Source organism: Triticum urartu, chromosome 7 (assembly GCF_003073215.2).
Source record: "Triticum urartu cultivar G1812 chromosome 7, Tu2.1, whole genome shotgun sequence".
NCBI classification, from domain to species: Eukaryota; Viridiplantae; Streptophyta; class Magnoliopsida; order Poales; family Poaceae; genus Triticum; species Triticum urartu.
In genome coordinates, this window is record NC_053028.1 from 658,076,865 (window position 1) to 658,091,354 (window position 14,490).

General features: G+C 45.5%; 1 protein-coding gene across 1 annotated transcript in view; it reads right to left on the minus strand.

The window, feature by feature from the left end:
* LOC125519321 (50S ribosomal protein L2, chloroplastic-like) overlaps positions 1 to 14,490 on the minus strand; it is a 104,314-nt gene that overhangs the window by 1,065 nt on the left and 88,759 nt on the right. The window contains exon 6 of the mRNA XM_048684166.1: positions 137 to 537. Within this exon, the coding sequence (XP_048540123.1) occupies positions 137 to 537 (401 nt within the window). The remainder of the gene's footprint in view (positions 1 to 136; positions 538 to 14,490) is intronic.

The following is a 14,490-nucleotide window of genomic DNA, read 5'->3' on the forward strand; positions in this document are numbered from 1 at the left end:
CTGCCGTTACTCAACAGTTTTCTGTTGAGGTCTATCCCGTAGAGGTAGTCAAATTGGATCAGTGATCGATTTCTAGGTTTCGTCGTAAACCTAATTGGTTACTTCCAATTACGTAAATCAATAGTTCAAACCGCACTCAAAGGTAGGGCATTTCCCATTGATATAGGAACTTTTGTACCAGAAACAATAGTATCTCCAATTATAGCCCCTCTGGGATGTAAAATATATCTCTTCTCACCATCCCCATAGTGTATGAGACAAATGTATGCATTTCGATTAGGGTCGTATTCTATGGTTACGATTCTACCAGATATGTCTTTTTGATTCCGTCGAAAATCTATTTTACGGTATAGTCGCTTATGACCTCCCCCTCTATGCCTTGCGGTAATGATTCCTCTGGAATTACGACCTTTACCACAACGGTGCCGTCCATGGATCAAATTATTTCGTGGATTGGATTTCACTTGCCTGTCTACGGTTCCCTTGCGTGTGCTCGGGATAGGTGTTTTGTATAAATGTTTCGCCGTATTATTAAGTATTCTCCTTTAGTTTTTTTCTCTATCTAGAAGTGGAATAGAATAACCCGGTTGAAGGGTAATGATCATACGTCTGTAATGCATTGTATGGCCCAGAATAGGTCCTATTCTTCTACCTTTTCCAGGTAGTCGATGGCTATTCACAGCTACCACCTTAACACCAAAGAAGAGTTCGACCCAATGCTTTATTTCTGTCTTAGTGAATCCCGATTCGACATTAAAAGTATATTGATTCTTTCCCAATAAACGAAGACTTTTTTCTGTAAATACTGCGTATTTGATTCCATCCATAAATCGACTTTCCCTCCTATGCTCTGAGTTCCAGTATCGATAAGAGGCGGAGAAATTTGCGTGCGTCGTTCACGGCTCCCCCGATGTCACGGGCGTACTACACTTTACCGATTGGTAGATACTCTACTCCATGTTCTTTCTACTGGTAGAATACAATGCCCGTGCGTCGTACGTAGGAATCGAATCCCGCAAGTAGATGACTGCTCTAGTGCAGCCCTCCATCTATAGTGCAGATCTGGCGAACTTAATTTATCATTTTTTCCCCTCTCTAGATTCTATTTCTTGCTCTCCTCCCGATCCATTTTTTTCTTTTTTAGATCTTTTTTCGTTCAAGATTTTTTCACGCAAAAATTGGTGTGAACAAGAGAGGATTCGATCCTTGCATCATTAGTGAGCCAACTTAACTAGCCTACCACCTGACCTACGATTCTTTATTGGGCAAAAGAAAGTAAATGGGCTATTTAACATGTCCCCTCTAATACGTATGCATAAAAACGAGTTAATTTAGTGTTCGATTTTTTCCGCGCTTAGGTACCCCGTTCCTGCTAACTTTACCGACCGGGAGGGGGGGGAGGGTTGATGAAATATCCTCCGTTAACTTTAATGTAAATAACATGGTAACTCAAAATTCATAGATCTGATAACTTATGTACCCCGATCCTAAAAACTTTGTCGGCGAGGGTGGGGGTGAGGGAGTTGTTGAAACATACACGATAACTTCTGTGCAAATAACATGATAACTCAAACATGGCAGACCTGATAACTTATGTACCCCGGTCTTGATAACTTGGTCGGCCAGGGGGGGGGTGGGGCAAGTCGCTGAAACATGCCATGATCACTTCTGTGCAAATAACATGATAACTCAAACATGGCGGACCTGATAACTTATGATAACTTGGTCGGCGAGGATGGGGTGGGGCAAGTCGCTGAAACATGCCACGGTAACTTCTGTGCAAATAACATGATAACTCATACATGGTAGACCTGATAACTTTGTCGGAGGGGTCGGGGTGGGGGTGTCGTTGAAACGTACGACGGTAACTTCTATGCAAATAACATGATAACTCACTGATAACCCACAAGTATAGGGGATCGCAACAGTTTTCGAGGGTAGAGTATTCAACCCAAATTTATTGATTCGACACAAGGGGAGCCAAAGAATATTCTCAAGTATTAGCAACTGAGTTGTCAATTCAGCCACACTTGGATAACTTAATATCTGCAGCAAAGTATTTAGTAGCAAAGTAATATGAAAGTAACGGTAGCAGTAGCAAAAGTAATATTTTTGGGTTTTGTAGTGATTGTAACAGTCGCAACGGAAAAGTAAATAAGCGAAGAACAATAAGTGAAAAGCTCGTAGGCATTGGATCGGTGATGAAGAATTATGCCGGATGCGGTTCATCATGTAACAGTCATTACATAGGGTGACACAGAACTGGCTCCAATTCATCAATGTAATGTAGGCATGTATTCCGAATATAGTCATACGTGCTTATGGAAAAGAGCTTGCATGACATCTTTTGTCCTATCCTCCCGTGGCAGCGGGGTCCTAATGGAAACTAAGGGATATTAAGGCCTCCTTTTAATAGAGTATCGGAACAAAATATTAACACATAGTGAATACATGAACTCCTCAAACTACGATCATCACCGGGAGTGGTCCCGATTATTGTCACTTCGGGGTTGCCGGATCATAACACATAGTAGGTGACTATAGACTTGCAAGATAGGATCAAGAACTCACATATATTCATGAAAACATAATAGGTTCAGATATGAAATCATGGCACTTGGGCCCTAGTGACAAGCATTAAGCATAGCAAAGTCATAGCAACATCAATCTCAGAACATAGTGGCTACTAGGGATCAAACCCTAACAAAACTAACTCGATTACATGATAAATCTCATCCAACCCATCACCGTCCAGTAAGCCTACGATAGAATTACTCACGCACGGCGGTGAGCATCATGAAATTGGTGATGGAGGATGGTTGATGATGACGACGCGACGGATTCCCCTCTCCGGAGCCCCGAATGGACTCCAGATCAGCCCTCCCGAAAGAGTTTACGGCTTGGCGGTGGCTCTGTATCGTAAAACGTGATGAATCCTTCTCTCTGATTTTTTTCTCCCCGAATACGAATATATGGAGTTGGAGTTGAGGTCGGTGGAGCAACAGGGGGCCCACGAGGCAGGGGGCGCGCCCAGGGGGCAGGCGCGCCCCCACCCTCGTGGACAGGTGGAGGCCCCCTAACATGGATTCTTCTTCCAGTATTTTTAATATTTTCCAAAAATAAGTTCTGTGGAGTTTCATGTCATTCCGAAAACTTTTGTTTCTGCACATAAATAACACCATGGCAATTTTGCTGAAAACGGCGTCAGTCCGGGTTAGTTCCATTCAAATCATGCAAGTTAGAGTCAAAAATAAGGGCAAAAGTGTTTGAAAAAGTAGATACGACGGAGACGTATCAACTCCTCCAAACTTAAACCTTTGCTTGTCCTCAAGCAATTCAGTTGATAAACTGAAAGTGATAAAGAAAAACTTTTACAAACTCTGTTTGCTCTTGTTGTTGTAAATATGTAAAGCTAGCATTCAAGTTTTCAGCAAAGATTATAACTAACCATATTCACAATAACATTTAGGTCTCATGTTTACTCATGTCAATGGCATAATCAACTAGCGAGCAATAATAATAAATCTCGGATGACAACACTTTCTCAAAACAATCATGATATGATATAACAAGATGGTATCTCGCTAGCCCTTTCTGAGACCGCAAAACATAAATGCAGAGCACCTTTAAAGATTAAGGACTGACTAGACATTATAATTCATGGTAAAAGAGATCCAGTCATAGTCATACCCAATATAAATTAATAGTAATGAATGCAAATGACAGCAGTGCTCTTCAGCTGGTGCTTTTTAATAAGAGGGTGATGACTCAACATGAAAGTAAATAGATAGGCCCTTCGCAGAGGGAAGCAAGGATTTGTAGAGATGCCAGAGCTCGATTTTAAATCAGAGATAAATAATATTTTGAGCGGTATACTTTCATTGTCGACATAACAACCAAGAGATGGCGATATCTTCCATGCTACACACATTATAGGCGTTTCCCAAACAGAATGGTAAAGTTTATAATCCCCCTCCACCAACAAGTATCAATCCATGGCTTGCTCGAAACAACGAGTGCCTCCAACTAACAACAGTCCCAGGGGGAGTTTTGTTTGCAATTATTTTGATTTAGTTTGCATAAAGCATGAGACTGGGCATCCCGGTGTCCAACCATTTTCTCGTGAGTGAGGAGCGAAGTCCACTCCTCTTGAGAATAACCCGCCTAACATGGAAGATAAGGACAACCCTAGTTGATACATGAGCTATTTGAGCATACAAAATAGAATTTCATTTGAAGGTTTAGAGTTTGGCACATACAAATTTACTTGGAACGACAGGTAGATACCGCATATAGAAAGGTATGGTAGACTCATATGGAATAACTTTGGGGTTTAAGGGATTGGATGCACAAGAAGTATTCCCGCTTAGTACAAGTGAAGGCTAGCAAAAGACTGGGAAGCGACCAACTAGAGAGCGACAACAGTCATGAACATGCATTAAAATTAATAAACATTGAGTGCAAGCATGAATAGGATATAACCCACCATGAACATAAATATCGTGAAGGCTATGTTGATTTGTTTCAACTACATGTGTGAACATATGCCAAGTCAAGTCACTTAAATCATTTAAAGGAGGATACCACCCCATCATACCACATCACAACCATTTTAATAGCATGTTGGCACGCAAGGTAAACCATTATGAACTCCTAGCTAATTAAGCATGGCATAAGCAACTATAATCTCTAATTGTCATTGTAAACATGTTTATTCATAATGAGCTGAATCAGGAATGATGAACTAATTATATTTACAAAAACAAGAGAGGTCGAGTTCATACCAGCTTCTCTCATCTCATTCAGTCCATCATATATCGTCATAATTGCCTTTCACTTGCACGACCGAACGAAGTGAATAATAATAACAGTGCGCATGCATTGGACTAAGCTAGAATCTGCGAGCATTCAATAAATAGGAGAAGACAAGGTAATATGGGCTCTTGGTTAAATCAACAATAATGCATATAAGAGCCACTTCAACAATTTAATCATAGTCTTCTCCTATCGACCCCAAAGAAAAGAAAAGAAATAAAACTATTTACACGGGAAAGCTCCCAACAAGCAAAAGAAGAACAGGTAATATTTTTGGGTTTTATTACTACCACATCATGAAAAGTAAACTGACTAAAAGCTACCACTAAATTTTTTAGTTTTTCTTAAAGTTTATTAAACACACAAGAAGAAAGCAGGAAAAAGAAAATAAACTAGCATGGATATTACAGTAAAAAAGTAGGAGCACCGACATCTAGCAATAAGTGTGTGAACATGAATGTAATGTCTGTGAGAAATACGTACTCCCACAAGCTTAGGATTTTGGCCTAAGTTTGTTTATTGCCACGGATGGCCTAGCGGATATCCATAGTTGTAGTTGGGGCCGTACTGCGATGCAGAGGTCATTGCATCGTGTGCTGCAGCTTGGAGGCGAGCTATCTCAGCCCTCCTCTTATACTCCCCCGCCTCCTCTCTGGTTATGTAATGTCTCCCTTTTTCCTGAAAGTCAAAGAAAGCGGGAACAGGGAGGACAATATTGACAGCGTGACGCCTGTCAAAGATTAGTCAGTACTGGAGAGGCAGTTCATTCCTCTCAACAAACTGATGGTGAACCATAGCATTAAAGTCTAGATAAGTAGGAGGCAATTCAATATCATCATCACGTATGGTTACACCAAGAAAATCAGCTAAGCAAGTTGCATAAATTCCACCAAAGAAATCTCCATTAAATCTATTATTATGCAACCTGCGTGCAACAATAGCTCCCAAATTATAAAATTTATCTCCTAACACAGCACTCCTAAGGATACTGAGGTCAGGGACACACATGTGACATGCTTCATCCTTACCATTTATGCACCTGCCTATGAAGAGAGCAAAATAATGTGTAGCAGAAAAATGAATACTCCCTATTGTAGCTTGTGTTATGTCTCTAGATTCACCCACAGTTATACTGGCAAGAAAATCTCTAAATTCAGATTTGCGAGGTTCACGAGGACTACCCCATTGTGGGAGTTTGCAAGCAGTGGTAAAACCCTCTAAGTCCATAGTATAAGATTTTTCATAAAGATCAAACAGAACAGTTTGAGAATTGCGTGAAGATGAAAATTCAAACCTCGTCACAAAGGAACTAGTGAGATAGTGGTACTGGCGGCACTCCTCGAAGCTCACAAGATCAGTGTTACGCAAATACGCGTTAAATTCTTCCTTAATTCCTGCTCGATCCATGAAGTCCTCTGAAGGCCATTCATAAGGCCGCACAGGAGCGTTCCTTGGTGGCTCATCATCGGCATCGCGCATGGCGATCCTGGGTCCTTGCTTCCTTGAAGGGCCACTATCGGTGTCAAAACCGGCGGATCTCGGGTAGGGGATCCCGAACTGTGCGTCTAAGGCGGATGGTAACAAGAGGCAGGGGACACGATGTTTACCCAGGTTCGGGCCCTCTTGATGGAGGTAATACCCTACGTCCTGCTTGATTGTTCTTGATGATATGAGTATTACAAGAGTTGATCTACCATGAGATCGTAGAGGCTAAACCCTAGAAGCTAGCCTATGGTATGATTGTTTGTTGTCCTACGGACTAAACCCTCCGGTTTATATAGACACCGGAGGGGGCTAGGATTACACAGAGTCAGTTACAAGGGAGGAGATCTACATATCCGTATTGCCAAGCTTGCCTTCCACGCCAAGGAGAGTCCCATCCGGACACGAGACGAAGTCTTCAATATTGTATCTTCATAGTCCTACAGTCCGGTCAAAGGATATAGTCCGGCTGTCCGGAGACCCCCTAATCTAGGACTCCCTCAGTAGCCCCTGAACCAGACTTCAATGACGATGAGTCCGGCGCGCAGTTTTGTCTTCGGCATTGCAAGGCGGGTTCCTCCTCTGAATACTCCATAGAAGATTTTGAACCCAAGGATAGTGTCCGGCTCTGCAAAACAAGTTCCACATACTACCGTAGAGAGAATAATATTTCCACAAAACCAATCTGCTGACACGTTTGATAGCATGACATCTTGTCATGGCCCGGTCATTATTCGAACCGTTTTTCTCAACCAGCACCGCACATATCGCGGGGGCGGTTTTCTTGACACGTCTTGTCAAAGCAGAGATCGTGTCCCCCTTATTACGGGATTCTCATCAATACGGACGTGGGTAACCCAACCGCGCCATCGATTACGGCGCTTGGGGAATAAGCGATTTTACCAGGCAAGTGGGGAGGCGCATCGCCTCTTCCGCCCTTATAAAGGGACAAGGATTCACCCCTTTTACCCATTCCTTCTACCTCCTTTCTTATCCATTCTCACACACTCGAGCTCCAGTGCCCAAGTTCGCATTTTTCTTCTCAAACCACTCCAAGCATGTCCGGAGCAGGAGGCAAGTGGATGGTCTCCTCCGTCACGGAGGAGCACATCGCAAAGTTACGAGAAGCCAGATATCTGGCCGCGGATATCGCGCACCGGCTGCCAGATGAGGGGCAGATCATCCCTACGCCCGAACCCCATGAGAGGGTAGTTTTTCTTACCCACTTCGTCCGCGGACTGGGATTTCCCCTCCACCCGTTTGTCCGCAGGCTCATGTTTTACTACGGGCTGGATTTTCATGATCTGGCCCCCAATTTCATCCTCAACATCTAGGCGTTTATCGTCGTGTGCGAGGCCTTCCTCCGCATCAGGCCCCACTTCGGCCTATGGCTGAAAACCTTCAATGTTAAACCGAAGGTGGTGGTTGGCCAGCAAGCAGAGTGCGGAGGCGCCATGGTGGGCAAAATGCCTAACGTCACCTGGCTCGAGGGCTCCTATGTGGATACCATAAAGGGGTGGCAATCGGGGTGGTTCTACATCACCGAGCCGTGTGACACCAACTGGGTGGTGGCCCCCAAATTTCGATTCGGAATCCCCACGTGGCTCACCTCCTGGAAAGAGAAGGGCCTGTCCTGGGGTTCTCCGGCAGAGTTGACCGAACTCCATACCAGCATCAGGAACATGATGAGCAAGAAAATCAAGCTCGTCAACGTGGTCCAGGTCATGCTCTTCCGTCGGATCCTCCCGTGTCAACGACGGGCATTCAATTTGTGGGAGTTCAACCCGGCCAAGCACCAGACGCTGTGAGAGCTCTACGACACGATGCACGAGGACGTCTGGAGGGTGCTGTTCAAGGGCGCTGAGGTACCTCCTTCCCTCACTGAGGACCGTGGAATCAGCGCAAAGCGCCATGCCAATCCGGTAAGTTTTTATATCTCACAGGGTATTTATTTGCCCCAGTTAAATCATGTGCGGGATCTAAGCTTCCATGTCATTAACAGGACTGGATAAAGACAGTGGAGCAGCTCGATTGCCCAGCCCCCCTGCCTGAAGATCCTACAGATGCTCTCCTAACAGAGATGCTGGTTCCGGCACCTTACGAGGTGCCAGTGAAGAAGACCAAGAAGAAGGCCACGGGGACCCGGAAGGGTCTCCGGCGCAAGGTTGTATCGGACTCATCATCTGATGACTCTGATGCGCACTCCTCCCACAAAAATGAGGAGGAGGAGGAAAGTTCTCCCCCCAGCCAGGGGAGACAAGAAAAGGAAGGCCGACCCAACCGGGGAGGCCGAAGGGTCCAAGAAGGGAAGGACCCTCCCTCTGAACTGCTCCACAACGGCCGCCTATAGCGGCGACAAGTGGTTACCCAGGGAGACTCCCGTGGCGAAGTCGTAAGTATCCGGACACCATAGTAATTCATGGTATGTCTTATTGCACTGTTTCTCATTATGCCGCATATGATTATGCAGTCCGTCCCGAGCTCATCTCGACATAGATTCGTCGGACGGTTCATTTGACTCGTCGGATATGAATAGTGATTCACTTCCGACCGCCTCCACCCCCTGCCCTACGGACAACGTCGAGGTGTTGTCCCGAAAGGCACCGAGCTGAGGGGAGGTAGTCCTGGGGGCGCCTCGAGGCGACCTTCCGGACCTTAGGCTCAAAGGGAGCAAGACTCCCACGGGCTCCAAGTTCGGCCCCCAGCCGAATACTGCCCTGGAACCTTTGGTGGTTCCGGACTCCGGCAGGCGATCCCCCGTTAAGGGGGGCAAGCCGCCCGTGCCGGTGTCCTCTGTCCATCCAGAGGCACCGGGCAACTTGCTAGAAGCACTTTGCGGCGCTTCCATCGACGAAGAGCACCGTACTATCATGAGTGTGGTGATCGAGAAAGTTCAGTCCGCCAAAAACGGATTGACCAAAGCTTGCGCCAGCCTCCTAACAAGCTTTGAGGTAAGCAATCAAAATATAAGAAAATATTACCGCATGGACAGTAGCCCCTGATGCTCTGTTCGGCGTTCGCGAAGAAAGGCCGAATAGAGAATCAAATGATAACTCAGGAGTCTAATCAGAATATGTCTATGTGTATGTGCAGGCTTCACTGCTGGCCGCTGCCACACGTACTGCGGAGGTCTCTGCACTAAAGCAGGACCTGGAGCGGTCCGAGGACGAGCTCGGCCTTACCAAGAGGCAGCTCGAGGAGAGAAAAGGTAGGCAATACCTTGTCTATATATTTAAAAAGAAGTTCGGGTGTAAAGTAATAGGATCATCATGAATTTGCCAGGGGCCACGACCGAAGTGGCGACCCTGAAGAAGGCGCTGTCCGAGGCCGAAGACAAAGCGGCCAAGGAGCGCATTGAGCGGGAAAAACAAGAAGCCCGAGTAGGCGAGGTGCAGCTAGAGCTCGAGGTTCTCGCTGAAAAACACGAGTCCTTGGAGCTTGACTCTAAGACGTGAGAGTCCGAGCTTGCGAAGGCGCTTGAAAGCGCCCGGAGCGCCAAGGCTGAAGCCCACAAGGCCCTCTAGGAGATTGATGTGCTGAAGAAGATAGTAGCGGGTAAGGCATTCATTATGCAAAGCAAGCATGTGAAGGATGAAGGAAATATGCCCTAGAGGCAATAATAAAGTTATTATTTATTTCCTTGTATCATGATAAATGTTTATTATTCATGCTAGAATTGTATTAACCGGAAACATAATACATGTGTGAATACATAGACAAACAGAGTGTCACTAGTATGCCTCTACTTGACTAGCTCGTTGATCAAAGATGGTTATGTTTCCTAACCATAGACATGAGTTGTTATTTGGTTAACGGGATCACATCATTAGGAGAACTAGAGGATACCCCGCGCGTTGCGGCGGGAAATTCAGCAATGATTTAAAGAGATATGAAAAAAATGGAAATTGGTAATTTGCGATATTTATTAGATTGACACATTTCAGCGCAGAAAAGTAAAGAATTATCCCTCTTATTCCAAGCTCATCACTATACCGAAACTGCAGGGTGCAACTATAGCTAATTCAGAGGCTTTGACATATAGTCGTTGTGGGTTACAGTGATTACCCAGACCAAACTCTTACCTAATCCTAATGACTGACCTATAGATCCAAAAGGTATCATAGGAGATTCATATAAAATGAATAAACAATTGATAAAGAAAAGAGTAATCTAGATGAAAATCGGATACATGAGTGCAAATAGGTTAAGCAGAGAAGAAATAGGTTAATAATAAAGGAAAAGAAATCCGGATACATGTTGGATATGTCCTAGCTCAATCCTTTGTCCCGAATATTTTGCTTCTTTTCTAAAAATTCAAAACAGAAAAACCATCAGATGAAGTATCCAAGGGCCCGGCCTCGCCCATCGGCATGTAGGCGTACCCAGCGCCGACGTCCGCAGCCCTCGCTGCAAAAAAAGCGTTGATGACCACACACTGGTCTGTGAGCACCACCACAAGGGCGCCTTTCTTTCAGAGCGCGCCGGCCGCGAGCTGGAAGATCTCGACCAGCGTAAGCGACTTGCCAAGGTGCCAAGGGAGTAGTGCTCATCAGAGGGCCGGATGGACGCGAGTCGTCGCATTCGAGTCGGCGGCGCCGCTCACTGTGGCGTTCAGCTACACATCTGAACGAATCGGTGGCACACACAATTAGTATGTCAACACCGCAACAGTGCGCCGGTCTCCGACAGCGATGACCCTTGAAGGCTTGGCCGGCGGCAGCTCAGTATGGAGAGAGATATAGAGATAGAGGGAAGATAAGAAGACTCGGTGGGGACTTGAATCGACCGAGATTTATTCGTTGATGAGGGAGATGAAGGATCCCGCGTCTTAATTCCCATAGTAAATTGCGATCCTATATTTATGGCTATTTCCGGAACGACTGCATGCGTGTATTTGTTGCCGTTCATTGGGCATGGCAGCGGACAGGAAGAGTCCACCGACAGCCATTTTTTCTTGCTAATTATTTGTTGCCCACAGGACTATTGAGTCTTTTTAAAGGCTGCATGTATCACCGATGGCTGAGGAAAAAGTATGACGTGGCAGCTTGCTGATGTGGATAGGTTGCATGTGGAGAGAAATCAAGTAGTGGGGAGCTCCTATTTAGATATAGTAGATGATGTGATTGACTTGACCCATTCCATTAGCTTAGCACTTGATCGTTTAGTTTGTTGCTATTGCTTTCTTCATGACTTATACATGTTCCTATAACTATGAGATTATGCAACTCCCGTTTGTTATGCGGTCTGACCGATAAAGATCTTCGTAGAATATGTACGAGCCAATATGAGCATCCAGGTTCCGCTATTGGTTATTGACTGGAGACGTGTCTCGGTCATGTCTACATAGTTCTCGAACCCATAGGGTCCGCACGCTTAAAGTTCGGTGACGATCGTAATTAGGGTTTTTGTGTTTTGATGTACCAAAGGTTGTTCGGTGTCCCGGATGTGATCATGGACATGACGAGGAGTCTCGAAATGGTCGAGACATAAAGATTGATATATTGAAGCCTATATTTGGATATCGGAAACGTTCCGGGTGAAATCGGGATTTTACCGGAGTACCGGGGGGTTACCGGAACCCCCCGGAGGTTATTGGGCCTACATGGGCCCTAAGGGAGAAGAGGAGGGCCGGCCAGGGCAGGCTGCGCGCCCCCTCCCCCCTAGTCCGAATAGGACAAGGAAGGGGGGGGGCGCCCCCTTTCCTCTTTCTCCCTTCCCCCTTCCTTTTCCAACAAGGCAAGAGGGGGAGTCCTACTCCCGGTGGGAGTAGAACTCCTCCAGGCGCACCCCTTGGGCCGGCCGCACCTCCCCCTCTCCCTCCTTTATATACGGGGGCAAGGGGGCACCCCATGACACACAAGTTGATCTTCGTGATCGTTCCTTAGCCGTGTGCGGTGCCCCCTTCCACCATATTCCACCTCGGTCATATCGTAGCGGTGCTTAGGCGAAGCCCTGCGTCGGTAGAACATCATCACCGTCATCACGCTGTCGTGATGATGAAACTCTCCCTCAACACTTTGCTGGATCGGAGCTCGAGGGACGTCACCGAGTTGAACGTGTGTAGAACTCGGAGGTGCCGTACGTTCGGTACTTGGATCGGTCGGATCGGGAAGACGTACGACTACTTCCTCTACGTTGTGTCAACGCTTCCGTTGCCGGTCTATGAGGGTACGTAGAAAACACTCTCCTCTCTCATTGCTATGCATCACCATGATCTTGCGTGTGCATAGGAATTTTTTTTGAAATTACTACGTTCCCCAAAAGTGGCATCCGAGCCTAGGTTTTATGTGTTGATGTTGTGCACGGGTAGAACACAAGTGAGTTGTGGGTGATATAAGTCATACTGCTTACCAGCATGTCATACTTTGGTTCGGCGCTATTGTTGGATGAAGCGGCCTGGACCGACATTACGCGACTGGTTCTACCGACGTGCTTTGCACACAGGTGGCTGGCGGGTGTCAGTTTCTCCAACTTTAGTTGAACCGAGTGTGGCTACACCCGGTCCTTGTGAAGGTTAAAACAACACCAACTTGACAAACTATGTTGTGGTTTTGATGCGTAGGTAAGAACGGTTCTTGCTAAGCCCGTAGCAGCCATGTAAAACTTGCAACAACAAAGTAGAGGACGTCTAACTTGTTTTTGCAAGGCATGTTGTGATGTGATATGGTCAAGACATGATGCTAAATTTTATTGTATGAGATGATCATGTTTTGTAACCGAGTTATCGGCAACTGGCAGGAGCCATATGGTTGTCGTTTTATTGTATGCAATACAATCGCGCTGCAATGCTTTACTTTATCACTAAGCGGTAGCGATAGTCGTGGAAGCATAAGATGGGCGAGACGACAACGATGCTACGATAGAGATCAAGGTGTTGCACCGGTGACGATGGTGATCATGACGGTACTTCGGAGATGGAGATCACAAGTACAAGATGATGATGGCCATATCATATCACTTATATTGATTGCATGTGATGTTTATCTTTTATGCATCTTATCTTTCTTTGATTGACGGTAGCATTATAAGATGATCCCTCACTAAATTATCAAAGTATAAGTGTTCGCCCTAAGTATGCACCGTTGCGAAAGTTCTTCGTGCTGAGACACCACGTGATGATCGGGTGTGATAGGCTCTACGTTCAAATACAACGGGTGCAAAACAGTTGCACACGCGGAATACTCAGGTTAAACTTGACGAGCCTAGCATATAACAGATATGGCCTCGGAACACGAAGACCGAAAGGTCGAGCGTGAATCATATAGTAGATATGATCAACATATTGATGTTCACCATTGATACTACTCCATCTCACGTGATGATCGGACATGGTTTAGTTGATTTGGATCACGTGATCACTTAGAGGATTAGAGGGATATCTTTCTAAGTGGGAGTTCTTAAGTAATATGATTAATTGAACTTAAATTTATCATGAACTTAGTACCTGATAGTATCTTGCTTGTCTATGTTTGATCGTAGATAGATGGCTCGTGCTGTTGTTCCGTTGAATTTTAATGCGTTCCTTGAGAAAGCAAAGTTGAACGATGATGGTAGCAATTACACGGACTGGGTCCGTAACTTGAGGATTATCCTCATTGCTGCACAGAAGAATTACGTCCTGGAAGCACCGCTACGTGCCAAGCCTGCTGCAGGAGCAACACCAGATGTTATGAACGTCTGGCAGAGCAAAGCTGATGACTACTCGATAGTTCAGTGTGCCATGCTTTACGACTTAGAACAGGGTCTTCAACGACGTTTTGAACGTCATGGAGCATATGAGATGTTCCAGGAGTTGAAGTTAATATTTCAAGCAAATGCCCGAATTGAGAGATGTGAAGTCTCCAATAAGTTCTATAGCTGCAAGATGGAGGAGAATAGTTCTGTCAATGAACATATACTCAAAATGTCTGGGTATCACAATCACTTGACTCAACTGGGGGTTAATCTTCCTGTTGATAGTGTCATTGACAGAGTTCTTCAATCACTGCCACCAAGCTACAAAAGCTTCATGATGAACTATAATATGCAAGGGATGAATAAGACTATTCCTGAGCTCTCCGCGATGCTAAAAGCCGCGGAGGTAGAAATCAAGAAGGAGCATCAAGTGTTGATGGTCAATAAGACCACTAGTTTCAAGAAAAAGGGCAAAGGGAAGAAGAAAGGGAACTTCAAGAAGAACAGCAAACAAGTTGC